The 23877-nt window shown below is 42.5% G+C and overlaps 1 protein-coding gene across 2 annotated transcripts in view; it reads left to right on the forward strand.

Moving 5' to 3' along the window:
• Window positions 1–23877, forward strand: part of MED13 (mediator complex subunit 13) — a 246604-nt gene that overhangs the window by 108428 nt on the left and 114299 nt on the right. The window contains exon 3 of one of the 2 annotated variants that reach the window (XM_079905383.1): window positions 4607–4785. In XM_079905383.1, the coding sequence (XP_079761509.1) occupies window positions 4783–4785 (3 nt within the window). In that variant the 5' untranslated portion in view covers window positions 4607–4782. Of the gene's footprint in view, window positions 1–4433; window positions 4786–23877 lie in introns of those variants that run through there. The other variant, XM_079905384.1, reaches the window with a different exon arrangement.

Below are 23877 nucleotides of genomic sequence, written 5' to 3' on the forward strand. Positions count from 1 at the left end.
ACACTCACAAAAAGAGGAAAAGTGGAAAAAATAATAAATCTTGCTCTCAAAGTCCACCTCCTCAATTTGGGATGATTCGTTGTCTATTCAGGTATTCCACAGATGCAGGGTACATCAAGTTGATTGTGGAGATTTAATCCGCTGCTTCTGAGGCTGCTGGGAGAGATTTCCCTTTCTCTTCTTTGTACGCACTGCTCGTGGGGTTCAGCTTTGGATTTGGCCCTGCCTCTGCGTGTAGGTCTCCAGAGGACGTCTGTTCTTCGCTCAGACAGGACGGGGTTAAAGGAGCTGCTGCTTCGGGGGCTCTGGCTCACTCAGGCCGGGGGGAGGGAGGGGTGCGGATGCGGGGCGAGCCTGCGGCGGCAGAGGCCAGTGTGACATTGCACCAGCCTGAGGCACGCCGTGTGTTCTCCCGGGGGAGTTGTCCCTGGATCCCGGGACCCTGGCAGTGGCGGGCTGCACAGGCTCCCCGGAAGGGAGGTGTGGATAGTGACCTGTGCTCGCACACAGGCTTCTTGGTGGCGGCAGCAGCAGCCTTAGCGTCTCATGCCCGTCTCTAGGGTCCGCGATGTTAGCCGCGGCTCGCGCCCCAGGGCCTTTTTTAGGGCAGTGAAACTGTTCTGAATGACACTGTAATGGTGAATACATGACAATATGCATTTGTCAAAATCCATTGAACTGTATAATACAAAGTGTGAACCCCAATATGAAGATGGGCTTTAATTAATAATAATAGTATATTAACATTGGTTCATCAACTGTAGCAAATGTACCACACGAATACGAGATATTAATAATAGAGGAAACTGGGAGTAGAGTAGAGAGGAGGTATAAGGGAACTCTATGTGCTCGATTTTTGTAAACCTAAAACTGCTCTAAGAAATAAAATCTACTAATTAATAAAAAATAAATAAGGGGAAGGGAGAAGACCACTGGCTGCTGTGAGGAAAGTAGATTGGAGGCAGAGGAAATGTGGGCAAACCATTAGAAAGCTGTCTCAGAAGTCCAGACAAGAGAAGATGGTAGCTCGGACTAGAGTGGTTATAGAGAAAAAGGAGAGGGACTTCCCTGGTAGCGCAGTGGTTAAGAATCCGCCTGCCCATGCAGGGGACATGGGTTTGATCCCTGGTCCAGGAAGATCCCATGTACCACGGAGCTACTAAGCCCATGTGCCACAACTACTGAGCCTGAGTTCTAGAGCCTGTGAGCCACAACTACTGAAGCCCACGCGCCTAGAGCCTGTGATCTGCAACAAGAGAAGCCACTGCAATGAGAAGCCTGCATACTGCAACGAAGACCCACTGCAGCCAAAAAATAAATAAATAAATTTTTAAAAAAAGAAAAAGGAAAAAGGAGAGAAATGGATAGAAGATGGTATTGACAAGACTTGGTATTGGATTGGATATGGGTTGGGGACCAAGGACCACTGAGATTTCTGGCTTGCCCTACTTGATGATTGAATGATGTCCCTTGATGATTAGATGAGGATCTAGGACAACTTTATCAACACTGTTACTACTTGCTAAGAAACCACTGAACACAGATTCTCAGTATGCATGTAAATATGACGCTCATACGAAAGACATTTCATTGCCTGCTTTTCAGCTCTGACTGTGATGATTCTCCACCAGACCTTGTTTAAAAGAGGGGGTCATCGCATGAGTTTCAACCATTAACTGAAGTAGACAAGGTTATTTGGCTTTTCTGGGCCTCAGTATTTACACCAGTAACACAAGAAAGCTGAACCAGATGGCCTCTGAAGGGGAGTACAGATTTGGAGTGGGGGATGCCCGTGGTTTCTGGTAGCCAGAGGTCTTCCAAACACTGAGTACTCTGCATGACTGTCTCTCCTCAACCCCTGGGCTTTCACAGTGAATGCTAATATAGCCTATTGGTTGGTCATTGTTCTGCTCCTGGCAGAGCTACAGTTCCTGGATTCCTGCTTCCGTATTCCAGGACCGTGACTAGGGTCTCTGCATGAACCACCATAACCTCAAGTAATTATGGACCAACATCAAATACTTCTCTCTAAGTCAGTTTTGGGACACAATACCAGATGGTCCCAGAGAAACTTTAGTCCTCTGTGTGTTTTTATTTCAAAATCAAGCCTGTCTTCAGACAGCAGAACAAATGTGCCGAAATCCTATTCCAAAAACCAAAATACACAAACTCCAAGGAACCACCAGCCCTTTAGTCAATCTGCCTTCTAGAGAATGCTCTTACTATTCAGTATTCCTGGGTTTACCTCCTTTCCAGCCACACCACTAACACAGCATAGCACCTGTAGCCAATTGAGCCATGCCAACTTTGTTGCCAACCACAATCAACAAGGTAGGGAGCTGCCCCTCGATCTGAATTTCTCCACATAAACTCCTATCTATGGGATCCTACAGGGGAACTCAGGGTCATATGCTTTAGTTGTGGCCGTGATGCCTTTGCATACCATGGCTTGTCTAAAACACTTTATTGAGGGAATTCCCTGGCGGTCCAGTGGTTAGGACTCCGTGCTTCCACTGCAGGAGGCACAGATTCGATCTCCGTGGTTGGGGAACTGAGATCCCGCAAGCCATGCAGCACGGCCAAACAAACAAAAAATAAAATAAAGTACTTCATTGAGAACTGCCTAAAGTAAACACGATGACATAAGTCTGGCATAAAAACCAGCACTATGTTGAAAGCTTTGGCACTTAGGCTCAGACTAAGGACTGTCTCAGAGAATCCAAAGGCCTCTTGCTCTTGCCACATCTTCCAGCCAGCCCTAAGAAGCACACCTCATGCAAACTATCACCGATTTATCCCTACCTAAGGCTATGATACCTTCCAGCAAGGAACATGGCAGAGTTTCCCTACACCTCACTCTGGCCATGATTTGAGTGATGAACTCTGCCTTATGTTATGTTCAAGACCACTCCTGCTCTCTGCCCTGCTTCCTTCTCAGAGTCGCTGAATCAGATAAGTGCCTTCTAACTTTCTATCTCATGAATGAGAAAGCTCCCTATGGATGACATCCTTCCACATTTAGATTACTGCTCTGGAGTGTAAGCTTATTCCCCAGTGGTAAATATGTTAATTCTACATACTGTCTGCTACACTATGATTTCTTCCTTCTATGGGAAGCTTATTATTAATAGTTTGAGTCAAACTGCAGTTTCCTGGCCAGCCACTGTATTAATTGTCCTTGGTCAAATGCCAGCCCTTAGTCTGATCAGCTCTGTCTGGGGAAAGGGGAGTGTCGTAGTAATAAATATGACAACCTATTGCTGCTGCTCCTGAAGGCAGCCAGTTGGTCCACAGAGTTTCCAGCAACTGATCCCAACGCCTGGTTTGAACAAAGAAACTGAGGTAATTAGAATACACCTGAAGCACTTTTGTGATTATGTGATGAATGTCTCTGTTTCTGACCAAACAATAAGCTGCATGGGGGCACATAGTAAGTGGTCAATAGGTATTTTTCAAATTAATGAATAAATGCATAAATAAAGCTGAAAGGCGGTAGGATTAAGAGAAGTTGGGGGCGGGGGGCTTCCCTGGTGGCGCAGTGGTTGAGAGTCTGCCTGCTGATGCAGGGGACGTGGGTTCGTGCCCTGGTCCGGGAGGATCCCACATGCCGCGGAGCGGCTGGGCCCGTGGGCCATGGCCACTGAGCCTGAGTGTCCGGAGCCTGTGCTCCGCAGCGGGAGAGGCCACGACAGTGAGAGGTACACGTACAGCAAAAAAAAAAAAAAAAAAAAGAGAAGTTGGGGAAGTCAGGAGGAAACTTGAATGAGTCAAAGCTTTGACTAAGTCAAGTTATGAGTAACCTAAGTTCTGAGTAAGCAGAGCCTATTATGCAGAAAAGACACAGAGTAGATGGTAAGAAAGCCAGAAGGTAGTGAGTGGAGAGTGTGGCGACACACAGGGAGTAGCTGAGTCACTTAAAAGTAAAGATTCACAAAATCTGTGGCTGAGGTCTTGGAACTGCCTGGAATCCATAGCCACTCTCCTATCCTGTTCTTCCTTACCCTGATTGCTCATCCTTCCCTGGGTTTCCATAAATATGTATCTTTATAATAAACCATTCAGTAAAGGTAACTTGAGTGAATTGCCATTTGTTGGGGGGTCTCAGCTTTGGGCAGCCTGAGGATAATACATGAGCTCCAAGGAATCCAATTATTTGAAGCACATTATCCCTTTCTGTGGCCAGCCCATATGGAAGTGTCCTGACATGCTTGAATTCAGAGTGGAGCTGAGGCTCAGTCTACAACTCCTGCCATCCATATCTTATTTTTTTACTCCACATTTTAAGAAAACTCTCTTATCATTCTTGAGCTAGGGTAGCCAGATTTGCTTGGCCACATCTGCATTTTAAAATGGAAGATTAGAAGGAAAAAAATAAGTATTATTTTGGAATAATATTTATGAGTTATGAAGATCATTTTCATCATATCATCAATAATTACTGCTTGATTATTATGAGTCATCAGGTGGTTAATTAGACAGCCATGCCATCAATTATCCCCATGGTCCTGAGCCATTTTTGGTGCCTGTATATATTGGTTTCTATTGCTGCTAGAACAAATTACCACACCTTTAGTGGCTTAAACAACAGAAATTTATTATCTTACAGCTCTGAAGTTTTGAAGTTCAACATGGGCCCCACTGGACTAAAATCAAGATATCATCAGGGCTTCATTCCTTTCTGGAGGCTCTAGGGAAAAATCTGCTTCCTAGGCTTTTCCAGCTTCTACAGGATGCCTGCATTCCTTGGCTCATGGTACCCTTCTTCCATTTTCAAAGCCAGTAATGGTGAGTCAAGTCCTCTTTCCATCATCTCTCTCTGACCCTCCAGAGTCACATCTCCCTCTGATTGACCTCACCTGGAAAAGGTTTGCTGCTTTTAAGGACTCATGTGATTATCTTGGGCCCACCTAGATAGTCCAGAATAATCTTCCCTTCTCAAGGTGTTAACCTTAATCACATCTGCAAAATCCATTTGCCAAGTAAGGTAACATATTCAACATACTTGCAGGTTACAGGGATTAGGACATGGACATTTTTGAGGAGCAATTATTCTGCAGTTACACACTGTAGTTACAAATTCTTTTATGTTTTATTATCTCCATTTTATAGTTGGGGAAACTGAGACTCAGAGTGGTTAAATAATTTGTGCAAAGTCACATAGCTGTTAAGTGGTAAAGCTGAAATTCAAACTAGATTAGTCAGACACTAAAACCCATGCACTTTCACTATGTCACTTGGCCTCCCAAATTTTCTGTGGAACTTAGCTCATCTATATAAAAATCGATACACCACCAGACAGAAGATTCCTTCAGGGGCTTTAAGATCGACATTTTTGGACTCTTTAAAGATGTACTTGGCATTGCATATCTGAAAGGAAAACATATTTCTAGGGCAATACTCTCTATTTCTCCACTGAGGTGTAAAACCAGAAAAACTACTAGACACATTAAATATTTTCCTTAGAAAGACACTGTGGATAATCCTGCCATTTTATTAACCAGGAACGCTGTGGTCCTGAGGACTGCCCATGGGGATTTACTGATCAGATTCATGATTCAATCGAGTTTCTTTCCATCAATGACACTCAGATAAACCTGCCTCCAAAGTCAGTGAAGACAGCACTGAAATACTTTTCCAGAGAACTTTGTCAAGTCTCACCCCCACTCCTAATCATACAGTGACTTATCACCAGTAAGAGTACAGACCAGGCTCACTACAGATGCATTCTCACCGGGGTGAAAGGACTATAATGGCTGCTGAGGCTAAGAGAGCGCGTTGCTTCTGTATTGAGAGTCCTTCTCTGCTGGATCTGGGTACTGTATGTTCTCCCTTCAACTCTGCCTCTTCCACATTTCCTGTGACCCTCTCTGACGCCAGCTGTTTGACTGATCAACAGCTCTCCTCCCTGCAAATTGTTTGCATGTACTTTGGTCATCCTATCTTGCTCTGCCCTCTGATATTTATTTACTCACTCTTGATTTCTGTCGATTAATTGGCCTGTTTCTTATTGCTGCTCAAACCTTTGCATTTCTTTCTTTTTTTTTTTTTTTTTTGCGGTACGCGGGCCTCACACTGTTGTTGCCTCTCCCGTTGCGGAGCACAGGCTCCGGACGCGCAGGCTCAGCGGCCATGGCTCACGGGCCCAGCCGCTCCGCGGCATGTGGGATCTTCCCGGACCGGGGCACGAACCCACGTCCCCTGCATCGGCAGGCGGACTCTCAACCACTGCGCCACCAGGGAAGCCCACCCTTGCATTTCTTGTTGCTGCCTTGTTCTCTCATACCCTCAGCCTGCTGCCACATTCAACCTGAACACTATTTCTCTCTAGAATTCTATATAGGTAGACTGAGCATAGAGTACTTTGGAGCCAACTTCCCTTAGGCCCTTCCACAGTCAACAGCCATTCATTGAGATCAGCAATGTCTTAGGACAGTGACTTTTTCTTGATTCTATCATTTTCTTACTATTTGTGTTTTTTAATGCATAATGTGATTTTGGTGCTTAATTTTTATCCTTGAATTGCATTCTTCTGCACCTCAGAATGTGCTTCTTTGCAGAGCTTGTTGTGTATTCTTCTCTTGGTAGATGCTCATAGAGAGGGATTCATTTGTGTGCTTCACAGCAAATGCATTTTATTTTTCAGATCAGCTGAACTTCTTAACACTATTCAGTAACTGGGAAGGTGGATAATAACTGTTCTCATAACAAATCTTCCAATAATAATAACAAGCATTTAGTAAGTAGTTCACATAAGTCTCACATAATATTCCTTAATCTTCCCAACAACTCTCCAAGACTAGATCACTGTTTTACAAATAATGAAACTGGGGCTTAAAAAGGTCATGTAACATGTCCAAAGTCTCCTCACTAGCAGGTGATAGACAGATTCAGGAATTCCATCCCATTTTACCAGTTTCCAAAATGCAGATTTCCACTACCCATTATTGCTGCTGTTGGTTCAGATCCTAGTTTGCAACATTTTAGGAAAGAGAATATCAAATAGCCAGGTAAGCAGCAAAAACTACCATAGAAACAAAGGGAATTTTGATTACCCTCTCCTGATAGGATAAAATGGAACAAAGGTGGCCAAGTAGGGTAGCATCCTAGAGGGACCAGGATACGGTGCCTGGTCCCCTCAGTATCCTAGAGTGGTGCCAAGGTATGGAGCCAATATGGGTAGGAAAACAAGGGGAGGCAATGAATAAGTAGAAGCAAAGGGGACAGAAAGGACTATAGCCTAGAGGAATTCCCAGCATGGAAACAGACATTAGTGGACTTTGTTATAAGACTCCCACGTCAACTTGCATGGATTTGCCAAGTACAATAACACAGTCTGAAAGGGACCAAACTAGAACAGGGACAGAATAAGAGACAGTATATGGTGGCTCCAGCAGCAAAAAATGATTTTGAGTTCTGAGACAATAGGCTTGTTTGGTTCCTTCTATCAAGGATCTCCTGCACCCCCTATTAGGGTAATGGTGACTGAAGGAGAGGAGTATGGTTGACCTGGGAGGGGTCAGGAGGTTGTTGGCTAATGTGTGGAATTTCTCACCCAAGGCAGTGAGAGATGCCCAAATCATAGAAGCCAGCAGAGCTGAGAAATGTTCAAGGAACCAAAATCCTAGAAGCTAGAAGGAGAGTTTGGACGTAGGAAGTGAGTGAGGAATGTCACCCACACAAAGAGCCCAGAAAGGGAGGCTGGGTAGAACAGTGGAAAGAGTACAGCATTTTTATCTAAAACAGCTCAGCCCTTTCACAGTTCTTTCCCAATCCGCTAGGACTGTAAAGGCTCTATGGCCAGCCTGCGGCTGCTCACTCCCATGCTCCATTTTCTACCAAATCCACTTTCTCTGTCCTGATGGTCTCCATTTCTATCCTGTCTTCCTGTACCTACCCTCTGCTGCTCTGCCTGTTTCTTTGGCTAGGTCAGATAATTCACTAAGATAAGATAATCTAAGATAATCTTCTTGGTCCTCTATTCCAGCTTCAACCCTTGACAGTGTCCAGATTTGCTATGGCCCCATGCTCTGCAGCCTGCAGGCTGTCTTATCCAGCCAACCTGGTTAACTCATCCCAGAACACCCCCCTGAATCCTTCTCAAAGCTAGTGTTGTTCCTTCCATTCCACCTGGGAACCTGTAGAGTGTTGGCTGTGTGTCATACCACTGACCATGTCCTGCTAAATATTATGATGTTCACTTGGAGGTTGGGGGGAATGTTTCCATTACAGCAGAGGAATCTATAGGCTTTTTAGGTTAATAGGAATTGCTAGGTTTTCCAGAATGACAAATAAGAATACCAGAAAACCCATTTACTGAGCCACTAACCTTGAGTGTCCTTTATAATGACATTTTCAAGACAAGGCAAGGAAATTTTTCTTTCTGTCGTTCACTTTATTCACATATACCATATATAGGAAAATACATGAATCTTAAGTGTACAGCTGGATGAATTTTTGCAAAATGGACACACTAGTTTAATCAGTACACAGATTAAGAAACAAAACATTATCAGCATCCAGTCCTCTCATATCCCCACCTGATTACCACTCCCCATATGGTAACCACTTTTCTGACTTCTAACAGCATCGATCAGTTTCTTCTGTTTTAGAAGTTCACATAAATGGAATATATATCATGTATTCTTTTGTTTGTGGCTTTTTTGGGTCAACATTGTATCTGTAAGAGTCATCCACATTGTTGGGCATAGCAGTAGTCTGTTCTTTTTCATTGTTATATAGAATATTATATGAATATATATTGAATGAACTCTTTATTCATTCTACTGCTGTTGGACATTTGGATTGTTTCCAGTTTTTAGCTATTATGAATAATCCTGCTATGAGCATTCTTGTACATATCTTTTGGTGAACATATGTATGCATTTCTGTTGGGTATATATCTAGGAGTAGAATTGTTTGGTAAAAGTATACACACGTGTTCGATTTTAGCAGATACTGCGAAACAGTTTTCCAAAGTTGTTGTAACCAAGGATATTTTTTTATCCTTCCTAAATCTCTTGGATCCAGCAGGAAAGGGGGTGCAGCGGCAAGCAGAAATTTGGCTGGCAGTGCCAGCAAGTGCGAGTTAAAAGCAACTCTTCCCTCTCCTCTGCCATTGTTTTTGTCAGGTAGTTTTCTTTCCAAGGCAAAGGGCTTGGAAAATAGATGCCACCCAGCTGCAGTTGGCAGGTGGAATTCCACAATACCAGGGCTTAGTATGAAAGAATGTCAGCTAAGTCAATATAGGATACCAAGCCAGAGGAGTTAGAACAACTGAAAACTGGGCAAGAGGTCAAAGTCCATGTGGCCTAGAGGAGAAAGTGGAGTCCCGCGAAGAAAGAAATGGGATTGACACAAAGAAAGAGGGAGATGCCGACATCAAACTGGCATGTAGGGCCAAGAATCCAGGATGAGGAGAGAAAGAACAAGCAGGTGAAAGGTGATCGGGAATGGGTGTGTGGTTCATGACCAGCTTTTATACACCAGCCTAGAATGGTCAACCAAGTTAAAAGAAATGGGGAAAAAAAAAATCAAAACAAAATAATCTCATCCTACTGAAAACCAAAGCTGAGTAAGCCTTGTTTGGAAACGTCTTTTGAGGATAATTGCAAACTTCTGGGAACTTGAATGGAGAATGTGGGGGTGGAACAAATATAGAGTTTTCTGTCAGAGATGTAATGTTTGTGTAACACACATCTCTCCAGACCACTCTAGTTTGACACTACAATTGGATAATATGGACAGGAGCAGCCTCCACAAGAAGGTCATTGGAACCACAGGTCCCTTCTGAATCTCTCAAGGATATGGGGGGAGACAAAATCTCACATGCATTTCTGAGTGGCTATTCACTGACTCATATCATTAACCACAGCCGGTGTGCAGCCACTTCTCTGCTGAAGTAGAGAGAGATGCCTTCCTCCCACCTGTTCCATAATTAAGCCACAAAAAAGGGTGACTTTGGGCCCCGTTTCCTTGGGTGTCTTTAACGGTACAGGATGTTCATTTCACTTGAACAAGAAACTGAGATGACAATGTGAGTGATTTCACATTGCACCATACTCAAAACTCACCTCTTCTTACTGACCTCCCCCAGCCCACCCATGTCATTCCTAATACTAATTATGTGACCTCAAACAAATTACTCAACCTCTCTAATATTTAACTTTCTCATGGGTAATATGGCAAGAAAAATATCTACCTTTCAGAGTTACTGTGAGGATTAAATGAGATAATATGTAAGGGGTCACCCGTGGTGTTCCCCTACCTCCACGAGAGGAGTGACTAGTCTGGCTGGTTAGATTCCAAGACACTGACCAGGCCATTTCCCCCAGCAGATAGGGTCATGCATGATGTGTTGGATCATACGCAAGAGAAGGATCGCTCCGGGTTTTTCTCCCTTTGTCCCCATGGGACCGAGTGACAATCCAACCCAGGCATGCGCTCAGGCTTAGAGAGAGGGAACAGCTAGGTTGTAGTTACACTGTGAAGGTGTGGCCTGGTTCAGCCAGTGTCCATTTTGATTAGGCAGCATCCTAGCTGTCCTAGTGGTTAGATATTTCTAATTTGGCCCCTGAAAAAGGGCCCTGTAAGCCTCCAGTTCTAGGTATGTGACCTCAGACCACCTTATCAGAAAGTGTAAGCCTAGCTAAAATTCAGGTGTTATTTTTCTTCTGCCACTGTCTCCTGTGTGTAGTTCTCTCTCCAGACCTGGAAGGTGGGGGATGGTTGTGGTCTAAGATGGGATTCTGGTATTCTTTTTTTTCTTTAATTTTTACTAGGGTATAATTTATAATGTTGTGTTAGTTTCAGGTGTACAGCAAAGTGAATCTGTTATACGAAAACATATATCCACTCTCTTTTAGATTCTTTTCGAATTCTGGTATTCTTAAGCCTCTTGATCTAATATTAATTAATGGGACTCCAAACCAACCATAACCTTTAACATTATTAATATTAGCACTGTTTTGGTTATTTATTACTGCTTAGTAAACCACTCAAAAATGTAATGGCTTAAAACAACAATCTTGGGTTTTTGTTTGTTTGTTTTTGGCCACACGGCTTGTGGGATCTTAGTTCGCCGACCAGGGATTGAACCCAGGCTCTCGGTAGTAAGAGCACACAGAGTCCTACCCACTGGACCACCAGGGAATTCCCAACCACAGTCTTGTTGGGAATCAAGATCACGCAAGCTGTGTGGTGCAGCCAAAACAAACAAACAACAACAGTCTTTTGTTGTTGTTGTTATTAATTTCTCATGATTGTGTGGGTTGACTGGTTGGTGCTCTGCTGGTCTCATCTGGGTCTCTAACATGGTTGTAGTCAGATGGCAGCTGGGGCTGGAATCTCCAGGATGGCTTCACTTCCAGGTCTGACACCTTGTCAGGGATGTCCAGAAGGCCAGACCCAACTGGGATGGATGTTGGCAAGGCAAGAACTCACTTTCTCACCGTGAAGACCCAGGGCTTCTCCCTCTCCACATGGACTTATCAAATGGTGCTTGGGGCTCCTGCAAGCAGAGCAGTAGAAGCTACCAGACATTCTTAAAGCATAGGCTTGGAACAGACACAGTGTCACTTCTGCCATTTCTATTCCTTAAAGTAAGTCACACATCCGGCCCTGATTCAAGGGGAGGGGCTACATAAGGATATGAATGCCATCAAGTGTAGTTGACTGGGGGTCACTGATGTAATTGACTTCCATAAGAAGTATTAGTATCCGTTTCATTTACAGTCTCTAGATTCAGTAAATGTACACCAGGATTTACCTCTCTTCTGACTCAGGATAAGTTTTGTCCTGCATATGGTACGATCTCCATAAAGAGTTTCCTGAGAGTTGGGGGTCTCGGTGTATAGGACTGGTCATATAACCCCCACATATCCAGCCACTATCTTTTGTATGTGGTTTAATTTAAATCATTCAAAGAAAGCCTCTGTTGACCCACCCTCTCAAATTTGACCTCGAAGGGCTGTGTAGAGGATTAAGTAAAATCACCTGTGTAAATCGCCTGGCACTCTGTGTCAGTAAGAACTCAATAATGGTAATTATTATTTTATTATTACCAGGGTCCCTAAGGTATTGGGCTGGCCTTGGTAAAAACGTAATGAGATGACTTTGGGACGTCCCAGTTTCCCAGGGCACGTGAGTGATTAATACCCAAGAAAGCGGGTGGAATTGTTAACCTGAGATAATGGGGACAGAACAGGTTATCAGCTGCCCACATGCAAGATGAAAAGAGAATCAACAAGTGCAGTGGCAGGAAGTATCAGAAAAACAACAACAACAACAACAAGAAAAAATAGAAATAGTCTGAGATCAGGTGAATTGGAGAAAAGAATCTAGAGGATAGATATCAGAACGAAAGGAAGAACCATTTATTTCTTAGTCAGCAATAGGCCCCTAACAGGTGATAAGGGTAAGCTAATAGAGAGATTACCTGGGAGGGGAATGAGATGAGGAGCTGCCAGTTTCCAGCTTGCAAGGAAGACAGAGCCAGGTACGGACTAGACTGAGAGACAAGTGGGACCCACATTCCCTTTGGAGCAGTATCAACCTTCCAACACAACCAATTATGGATGATCCAGACAGTGGAGGACAAAGGAAAAAACAGCCCTTGGAAGGTAATAAATCAACTCTGTCCAGAGTGAGGAACCTGAGCCAATCAAAACAGCTTTGGTCTCATCATGATTACAGGGTTAGCATTTAGTCAGTTTATAACTCACTATCTAGAAACTTCCTTTTCCCACATCTATTACTCAAGCTTTCCTCTTAGTTCTCTGAGAAAAACAAAACAAAAACTAATAATCTGTTTGAGAACAAAGAGATTAAATAAGATGTAAGTAAGATCATAGAGGTAAAAAGCATTTTGTAGACTTACAAGCACTCTACAAATGGGAAGTGCTATTATTTTTAAGGGAAGCAGATTCAAGTGTTGCTCAGAGAGGGGGGTGTTAGAGCCCCATGGCTGAGGTGAGCAGCTAAAGCTGAAGAGAGAGGGGAGTTGTAAAAACCACAGAGAGATGGTAGTAAAACCATTGCTAACTGTTGACCTTCTGAGCCCTCCTCCAACCTCACCACCCCCAACCCCTCACCTCTGACCCTCACCTCTGTCCCTTTTCCCAACAGCTTTGAGAGAGAAAGTGTTTGGTATTATTTACATTCAACTAAGTTTGTGAACTGAAGTTGCAAGGAAAAAGCTAATGAATATTTAACCACTCTATTAAATTAATAAACAAAAATCTAGATACAAGTAATTCAGAAAGAAGTGCTGAGAGTAAAGCATAGATAATCATCTCTCTCCTAGCTTCATTTCTACCAGAGAAAGACGACTTTCTGAACAGAAAGGGAGCAAAACTTATGGGGAAATACTTTAGTAGTAGGCTGAAAGGAGGGCAGTCATAGCAATAATTTAATTTTATCATAAACACAGCAGGAGGGTCTTTTGGTACTAAATTAGCCTGAAGCTACAAAGCTGTAGAACTGTATCAGAAAAGATATTTGACTTTGTCTATAAGGTTCAGTATAATTTTCATTTATTCTTTAATTCAGCAAGTATTTGTTGAGTATTTATACATATGGTCTGTTTGCCCTCATGGAACTTCTTTTCTGGAGGGTGAGACAGAAAATAAAATAATACATAAACAAACAAATATGTAAGTGGAATTTCAGGTAATGATAAATTCTATGAAGATAATTAAATTGGGAAAGGGGATGGAGAATAATTGTGTACTCATAGTATATTTGTTCCCTCTGAATTTAGCATGGTAAGGGTCCATAAGTGCCAACCAAATAAATGAATAAATGACTGCTTCCTCCCAAGTTCAAGCCCTCACTACCTCATGCCTAGCATATTGTCAATCGCCAATATGGGTCATTCTGCGTACATTCTCCCTTTGTTTTCAGGCATGATGCACACCATTGCCTGATTTAAAATGCAACTTTTTAAAATAGATTTTATTTATTTATTTGTTTATTTATTTATTTTTGGCTGCGTTGAGTCTTCCTTGCTGTGCGCGAGCATTCTCTAGTTGCGGCGAGCAGGGGCTACTCTTCATTGCAGTGCGCAGGCTTATTGCGGTGGCTTGTCTAGTTGTGGAGCACGGGCTCTAGGCATGCGGGCTTCAGTAGTTGTGGCACGTGGGCTCAGTAGTTGTGGCTCACAGGCTCTAGAGCACAGGCTCAGTAGTTGTGGCACACGCGGCATGTGGGATCTTCCTGGACCAGGGATCAAACTCGTGTCCCCTGCATTAGCAGGCGGATTCTCAACCACTGTGCCAGCAGGGAAGCCCTGAGCCCCAGGTTTCTCATCTGAGGGAAGGGAATGACAACACAGTTGTATTGGTGAGGTTAGGCTAAGTTATGCTGCAGGAACAAACAATCCCAGATCTCAAGGTTTAATACACATGAACATGTATTTACCACTTATTTGATATGTCCATTGTGGGCCAGCATGGGCTTTGTTTCACCTGCACTGGTGGAGGCTCCACCCTCTAGTAAATGCCTCAGACTCCACGGCAACTAAGTCACATGATCTCACTAACAGCAAGGGAGCCTGGGAAATGTGAGTGGGCAGATAGAAGCTGTGGGGCATCCCTGGCACACCCTTTCCCATGCCCCACATTCTAGGCAGGAGGCTTAGCGTGTGGTCTGCTTGTTATGTTAAAAAATGGAGACAGTCTCTAGGTCCATCCACGTCTCTGCAAATGGCACAATTTCATTCCTTTTTATGGATGAGTAATATTCCATTGTATATACGCACCACATCTTCTTTATCCATTCCTCTCTTGATGGACATTTAGGTTGCTTCCATGTCCTGGCTATCGTAAATAGTGCTGCAATGAACATTGGGGTGCATGTATCTTTTGGAATCATGGTCTTCTCTGGGTATATGTGCAGGAGTGGGATTGCTGGGTCATATGGTAGCTCTATTTTTAGTTTTTTAAGGTACCTCCATACTGTTCTCCATAGTGGCTGTATCAATTTGCATTCTCACCAACAGTGTAAGAGGATTCACTTTTCTCCATACCTTCTCCAGCATTTATTGTTTGTAGATTTTTTGGTGATGGCCATTCTGACCAGTGGTACCTCATTATAGTTTTGATTTGCATTTCTCTAATAATTAGTGATGTTGAGTCTTTTCATGTGCCTGTTGGCCATCTGTATATCTTCTTTGGAGAAAAGTCTATTTAGGTCTTCCACCCATTTTTTGATTGAGTTGTTTGTTTTTTTGATATTGAGCTGCATGAGCTGTTTGCATATTTTGGAGATTAATCATTTGTCCTTTGCTTCATTTGCAAATATTTTCTCCCATTCTGAGGGTTGTCTTTTCATGTTGTTTATGGTTTCTTTTACTGTGCAAAAGCCTTTAAGTTTCATTAGGTCCCATTTGTTTATTTTTTTGTTTTTATTTTCATTACTCTAGGAGGTGGGTCAAAAAGGATCTTGCTGTGATTTATGTCAAAGAGTGTCCTGCCTATGTTTTCCTCTAAGAATTATATAGTGTCCAACCTTACATTTGGGTCTTTAATCCATTTTGAGTTTATTTTTGTGTATGGTGTTAGGGAGTGTTCTAATTTCATTCTTTTACATGTAGCTGTCCAGTTTTCCCAGCACCACTTATTGGAGAGCCTGTCTTTTCTCCATTGTATATTGTATATTCTTGCCCCCTTTGTCATAGATTAGGTGACCATAGGTGCATGGCTTTATCTCTGGGCTTTCTATCCTGTTCCATTGATATATATTTCTGTTTTTGTGCCAGTACCATACTGTCTTGATTATTGTAGCTTTGTAGTATAGTCTGAAGTTACAGAGCCTGATTCCTCCAACTCCATTTTTCTTTCTCAAGATTGCTTTGGGTGTTTGGGGTCTTTTGTGTTTCTATACAAGTTGTAAATTTTTTTGTTCTAATTCTGTGAAAAATGACATTGGTAATTTGATAAGGATTGCACTGAATCTGTAGATTGCTTTGGGTAGTATAGTCATTTTCACAATATTCATTCTTTCAATCCAAGAACATGGTATATCTCTCCATCTATTTGTGTTATCTTTGAGTTCTTTCATCAGTATCTTATAGTTTTCTGAGTACAGGTCTTTTGCCTCCTTTGTAGGTTTATTCCTAGAGATGTACAGCAAAGGGAAGTCTACCCAACATTCTGCAAAAACCAGCTCCCCAGCAGCCTGCGCTCTCTTGGCTGTGACAGTCAGAGCCCTGGTTTGGGTGTAAGTGATAGCACCTGGTGCTGGTGCGTGGTGAGCACCCTAAAATGCATCTTTATCATGCCACTTTTCTACTCCAAAACATTCAGTGACTTCCTATTGCCTTTTTGTTATTTTAAACAAAGTTTAAAGAAAATAGTACATTTATCTATCACTGAATCTTATTTATTGATGAATATTATTTCTCTCCTAGGTCTTACTAAAGACATGTGTTATCCTTTTAATATTATTATTAACCTGAACAACTTTACAGGAAAGAAGGTAGTAAACAGTAAACTATATTTATGTCACTCCAAACCTTTGAACTATGAAATCACTAAATGTTAGCACTGAGAATGGCCTTGAAATCAGTTGAGATCAACTCCTTCATTTCATAGGTGAGGAAACTGAGAACAAGCAGATAAATTGCTCAGATATGGATACCCAGCCAAGGGAAGGCCCTGTCACAACTAGAACTCAGCTCTTCTATTTTCTCTTTCTTTCCACTACACTACATTATACGTATATTTACATATATACATTATATGTATATTTCTACATGGTTTAATCAGTATACATGCTATTTTGTGTCTCTTCTATTTATATTACTCCAGGTACACATTTCCACATATTGACATTAAGCTAGGTTCTTGTCATTTTTGGTAGCTACATGGCATTCCATCATATCCATATAGGCTATGGTCCTTTATAAACCATCATTTTGAGTTGCATAAGAAAGAAAACTAGCCTACACTAATACTTTGTGTTAACTGTTTTCAATAATAAAATAATATCTGCTGCTGCTTTGTAAATTAAGTTTGAAAAAATCATATATTCTTAATCTGGTTTACTCATATTTTCTTTTCTAAAACCGGGCCTGCTCATTTTGTGTGTTTTCTAAGTGCCATTTGTATTTAAGTTTTTTAAAGTATGCAAATAGGTCAAGGTATAAATAATATGAAGTATGAAATTATTTTGCATTGAAAACTGCGAAACCCACTTACTACTGATTCAAAATATGTACATATTTATGTTCCTGATCATTCTTTGTAATTCATCTCTTTGATCATGGCTATTCTGCATTTGAATATATAAAAAGGGCTTTGAAACGTATTATTCTTTTCCGCCTTCCATCTGAAAAACAGAGGGAAAGAGTCTTAAACAAAGGTGAATACCTCCAAAGTTCATTCAATACTTCTCAAAATGTCTCAAGATTTATGTCTTTGGGAAAATTACGCCGTAATCTAATGATCATTTTGTGGTGTTTCAGTATCTTATTTTTCTTGAAATTCATTACTATAAGAAAAAGCAGATTTAAAAAATTTTTTCTCGTTCATATTTGAATTAGGTATTGAATGGACTGCTTTGCATCCAGAGAAAACTTTAAAGAGCAACACACTCATAAACTGAGCTTTTTAATCATTGTTATTTTTGTAGTTCCTTCATTTCAACGTTTGAAAATCACTAACCATGGATGCTGTGTAGAACTAGGAGTAGGTAAGAACTGAAGAGTAGAAGAAACTTCTCATGGGTAGCATTTCTTGCCCAAATTGTTAATAATAACTATCATTCATTGAGCCCTTACTCTAAATGGCATTGTGCTAAGCATTATTACTACATTATATCATCTAATTCTTATGACAGTTTGGTGTTATTACCCCCATTTTACATATTGGTAAACAGAGGTTTGGAGAAGTTAGGTAACTTGCCCAAGGTCACACAGCTATAGCAGAATCAGAATATAGAGCTTTAATACCAAAGCTTATGCTTTTCATACACCACACTGCCTCTGTTTGGCAAATCACTGAAGGAAAGGACAGTAGTTTACCTTTGGAAGGGTCTCATAGGGGAGAACTACATAAAGGGTGAGGTGGTTCCTATGAGAAGAATATAAGTCCTTTTATTAATTGAAATGTAACATCTATTCTGGACATATAATTTAGTAACTTATCCCACATTGAAAGATAAAGGTTTTGAATGAATGCAATGGGCTTATTAAAGAAAAAGAAATTACTGATTATTTACATAGTTTTCATGTTTTTTAAAAAGAAGCCTTCTAAAATCAAGCATGTCACATATTACACATACCTGTCCCAGAAAAAGACAGATGAATTTGTTTATGGTGAGCAGAGAAATGAAACTGGTATCACGATAATACATTTCCTCATCAATGATGACTCTTCAGCCTTTGGATCAATCTTCATTCTTAAGAGGTTCCTGACTTGCTTAACTTGTGCAATAGGGACTTTTTTTTTTAAAAAAAAAGATAGAAATTCAGAAGGCTGGCTTAATTTGTGCTGAAATTCTTTAAAATTTGACCAGGTAATATGATGTTTTTCAATACGGCATACATGATTTGGCTGCCCAAGATATATGTATTTTGAAAGTAGCTTTGTTGAGGGAAGGAGTATTAACAAAGGAACCTAGAAAGGTAGAAAACATGCTATGGTAGCCAGCCTTCAGGATAACCTAGAACAATCCTCATGTATTGGTATTCCCCTCGTACATTGAATCAGAGCTGATTTGTGTGACTAATAGATTACTGTGGAAGTGACAGTGTAGGATTTCTGAGGCTAGATAATAAAAGACATTGTAACTTCTGCCTTGGCGCCTTAGATCCCTTGCTCTAGGAAAAGCCACCTACCATGGATGCAAGGACCCCTGAAGACAGACCTATGTGAAAAGATTCTGAGGTCTCCTGCCAACAGCCAGCACCAACTTGCCATCCATGTGAGTGAGCCACCTTAGAAGCAGATCTGGTAGCCTCAGAAACTGTAAGAGATAATAAATAGTTGTTGCTTTAAACTGCTAAGTTTTAGAATAATATGTTACACAGAAATAGATATCTAATATAGATGTTGCTACCTGGAAGTGAGATTCAGCCATAACAAAATCCTAAGATGCATAAGTAACTTTGGAACTGGACAACAGACTTTGGGGAGAGTGTTAGTGAAAGCCTAAAGTACCTTGAAGAAACTGTTAATAGAAGTATCCCACTCTTTTATATGGCTACAGGTGAAGGCTTGCAGAAAAATGAGGTAATGTAATTGGAAACTGGAAGAAAGGCAATCCTTCTTATATAGTGGCAGAAAGTTCAGTAACACTGTTCCCTGCAGTAACCAAAAGGTAGAAAATGTGTCTAATGAATTGGGTGATCTAGCTAGGGAGATTTCCAAGCAAAGGTTTCTTGTTGCTTGTAGTAAAATGTGAGAGGAGAGAGGTAAACTAAAGGAAGAACTGTTAACAGTTTAAACAAAAAGGAGACAGAATTTGATGGTTTTGAAAATTCTCACCTTCTCTGAATGGCAAACAATGCTAAAATTAAGATGTAGCTTCTGAGCTACAAATCCAGGGCACTGCTAGTAAAACATGGTCCTAAGATGAAGCCAAGGGAGTGATTGTAAAATCTTTTGTTACAGTCTCAGAAAAATTTAAGGTTGTGCATCAGAATACTATTTGGCCAGACAAAAAGTCCTCTAAAGAGATTAAAGGTATGTGTCACACAGTCTCTCAATAAAATGATGAAGCACCTAGGAAGCTTAAGGACATTGTCCATCAGTTATCTCACCAGAAGCCCAAGGTAGAGAAGAGCTTATCTGAAAGATATTTGTAGGTGTGGCTTTCATCTAATGGAGTGGACCCCAATAACATTCATGGAAGGCTCATAACATTTAAAAAATAAATATGTATGAAGAAACATTGCCATCTTGGACCAAAAGGGATAGAGATAGTACAAAACGAAAAGAGGTCTTTGGATCCTCAAAGTTCCACTGGCAAGAAGTAGGCTGAGAAAAGTTCTCAGTGGTAAACATGGACTATCTTTCATTAAAAAAAAAAAAAAAAAAAAAAAAGGGAGAGAGGGAGGATGACTCAGGGGTCAGATCCAAAACTCCAGAACATGGAGCTGAGAGCCAGGGAGAATTATTCCCAGGATTTGAGACTTAATCAAGGAATGTTCAACATTTGTTCAGCTGGTTTTCAGAATTATAATGGACCAGTGATTCCTTTGTGCCCACCATTTTCCCTCTTTCTGAACAGTTACCCTGTTACACCTGTCTCACCATGGTGTGTTGGGTGTATGGAGGGGCACATAAGTTGTTGTTTTAGTTTCACAGGGGGAGAGGAACTGTACTCAAGGGGCTGTACTTAAGGAACTACACCCAAGGAGCCTCAGATGTACCTGGACCTGATTTAGAGGATGAGATGTTGGACTTTAAGCTAACGCTATAATGAGATGAGACTTTTGGTGACTTCGGGAGGAAATGAGTGTATTTTGCATGTGGGAGGGACATGAATCATTGGAGACCAGAGGATGGACTGTGGTAGCCAGCCTTCAAGATAGCCCTTAATTATCCTTCCCTCCTTGTATTCACACCCTTGTGTAGGCCCCTCCCACACTCTATCACAGTTGGTCTGTGTGACCAAAATGATATAGCAGAAATGATGGTAAGTTACTTCTGAGAATAGGTTATTAAAAAAACTGCACCTTCCATTCTGGTATCTCTGTCTTTCTCTATCTCTATCTCTTGGATAACTCCCTATTGGAGAAACAAGCTGCCGTGTTGTATGCAGCTCTAAGGAGAAGGCCACCTGGAAGAATACTGAAGCCTCTGGCCAATGGCCAGCTAGGAACTATGTCCTGCCAACAACCATGTGAGTGAACTTGGAAATCAAGTCTTCAGCCCTACTCTAGCCTTGAGATGACTGCAGCCCCAGCCAATATCTTGACTGCAACCTCATGAGAGAGCCTGAGCCAGAACCACCTGGCTAAGTCGCTCTTGGATTACTAAACCTCAGGAACTGTGTGAGATAATGAAATGTTTGTTGTTTTAAGATGTGAAGTTTCAAGGTAATTTATTATGCAGCAATAGATAACAAATACACCAGCCCAAGAGCCGGGACTTCACAGCAGAAGCTGAGACCACAGATGGAGGTCTGATGCACTCTTGCATATTGCCTCATCATCATCATGTGGGACTCGAGGGACATTGTTCCAGCTAATGATTAAGAACTCTCCAGACAATAGGGGCTTCCGGCCCCTTCCGAGAAGGAGGGAGATAAACAAAATGTAAAAAAGGTGTCTGTCAAAGACCAATCAGGAAGCTGAGGACAAGTTCCCTCTCTGGTCCGAGCCTAAGCCGGGACCAATCAGCAGGAAAACACAACCAAATCTATAATTTACATACGGGGAAGTGGGAACCTATAAAACTGACATATTCGCGCCCAAAAGGGGTTCCTTCTTCGACCTCCTGCGTGAGGACCAAGGAACCCCGGTGCACCGGCCTTCAATAAACCTCTTGCGTTTTGCATCGGCTTCCGACTCTTGTTTCCTGGGCGAGTCGAAACTCCTAGGAGACCGCGAAGGTCTAACATTTGGGGGCTCGTCCGGGATTCCACTCGCCCCGGACCACAAGAACATCGGGAGTTGGAGGTAGCAGGTAAGCTCGAGCTTGATTGTCTGTTTGTTCCTTGTTCTTTGTGGGCCATTATCGGAGGAAAGCCGTAAGAATCGGCTTATTATGGAATCTGTATCGGACCTCTGGCTAGGCAGACGTGCTAATAGCCGGCGTCCATGAGCCCTAGGGGACGCCCTGGTGGCTCATCTGGAAGGAGAGGCAAACTCTGTCTCCCCTTCACTCGGTTTCGGCAGTTCCCTTGGTGATAACTGCCATCTGAAGAGGTTTCGGTTTTGAAGCGAGCTCGCGGTGGCCCATGCGTATATGTGTTTCGTGGAGTTTTAACTATTTCTCTATTGTGGTCTATTCTTCTTCTCTGACGGACGACAATGGGACAAACTATGACGACTCCTCTTTCCCTTACCCTAAGCCATTGGACCGAAGTTCGGGCCAGAGCCCATAATTTTTCGGTAGAGGTAAAGAAAGGAAAGTGGCAGACTTTGTGTGCCTCTGAATGGCCAACATTTCAGATAGGATGGCCCCCCGAAGGATCCTTTTTATTAGACAAGATTAAGCTGCTGAAGTCTAAGATATTTAATATAGATCCCCACGGACACCCAGACCAAGTACCATATGTCTTGGTCTGGGAAGATTTAATTCTCTCCCCACCTCCGTGGGTCCGGCCCTTTGTTTCCTCAACAGGTACGTCCGCGCATACATCAGCAGCGTCGGAGATATTAGCCTTAAAGAAAAACCCCAACACGGAGAAGCTACCCGACGCCCCGGATCCACCGAAGGCGATTTATCCTGACCCGCAGTCCGATTTGCTTCTTTTGGATTCCCCACCCCCTTATCCTCCGGCCCCAAATCCCCTACCACCTAGAGGACCCCCAGCTCCACTGCCCTCGGCACCAAGGGAACCATCCATGATGGAAGAAGAAAGGGGTCCCTCAGCGGGCACTAGGAGCCGGAGGGCTATCTCCCCGGACTCCACTGCCCTACCTCTTAGAGAGTATGGCCCCCCCGACGGCCAAGGGAATAGACCTCTCCAATATTGGCCCTTTTCCTCTACAGATCTTTATAATTGGAAAATGCATAACCCAACTTTTTCCGAAAATCCACAGGCCCTTACCGCTTTAATAGAATCTCTTGTTTTCTCCCACCAGCCCACATGGGATGATTGTCAGCAGCTGCTCCAGACTCTCCTAACGACTGAGGAGAGGCAACGGGTTCTTTTAGAAGCCAGAAAAAAATGTATTAGGCTCCAATGGGCAACCTACCCAGCTGCCTAACGAGATTGATGCTGGTTTCCCACTCGTCAGGCCAAACTGGGATTTCAATGCCCCGGAAGGTAGGGAGCGCCTGAAAATGTATCGCCAGGCTCTGGTGGCGGGTCTCCATGGAGCGGCCAGACGGCCCACTAATTTGGCTAAGGTAAGGGAAGTCACTCAGGGGCCCCAGGAATCTCCAACTGTGTTCCTAGAACGTTTAATGGAAGCCTTTAGACGCTTTACCCCTTATGATCCAACTTCGGAGGAACATAGGGCTACTATAGCAATGGCTTTCATAGATCAAGCGGCCCCTGATATTAAGAAGAAATTACAGAGGCTAGATGGCTTGCAGGGATTTTCGCTTCAGGAGTTAGTAAAAGAGGCAGATAAAGTATATAACAAAAGAGAAACAGAGGAAGAGAAGGAAGAAAGAAAGCAGAAAGAGCAGGAAGCCCGTGAAATAAGACGGGATAAGAGACAGGAGAGGAATTTAAGTAAGATACTGGCCACTGTGGTTGGAGGAAGAAATATAGGGGATAGGAATAGGCAGGAAGGGCGAACGGCAGACAGAAGGCGGCCATTAGACAAGGACCAATGTGCCTACTGTAAAGAAAAAGGACATTGGGCGAGAGAATGCCCTAAAAAAAGAATGGAGGAAGGCCAACCAGAAACAAAATCTTAACATTGGAAGAAGAAGACTAGGGAAGTCAGGGCTCGAACCCTCTCCCTGAGCCCCGGGTAACTCTTAAAGTGGAGGGGGAACCTGTTCAATTTTTGGTGGATACCGGAGCCCAGCACTCCGTCCTTCTCCACTCAAAAGGTCCTATCTCAGCTAAAAGGTCATGGGTACAAGGAGCCACTGGGAATAAACAATATTCATGGACCACACGAAGGACAGTAGATCTTGGGATTGGACGAGTAACCCATTCATTTTTGATTATTCCGGAATGCCCCTATCCTTTGCTGGGAAGAGATTTACTCTCCAAAGTAGGGGCTCAAATCCACTTTCAGCCAGAAGG

The sequence above is a fragment of the Stenella coeruleoalba genome (genome assembly GCF_951394435.1).
Source record: "Stenella coeruleoalba genome assembly, chromosome: 19".
Lineage (NCBI taxonomy): Eukaryota > Metazoa > Chordata > Mammalia > Artiodactyla > Delphinidae > Stenella > Stenella coeruleoalba.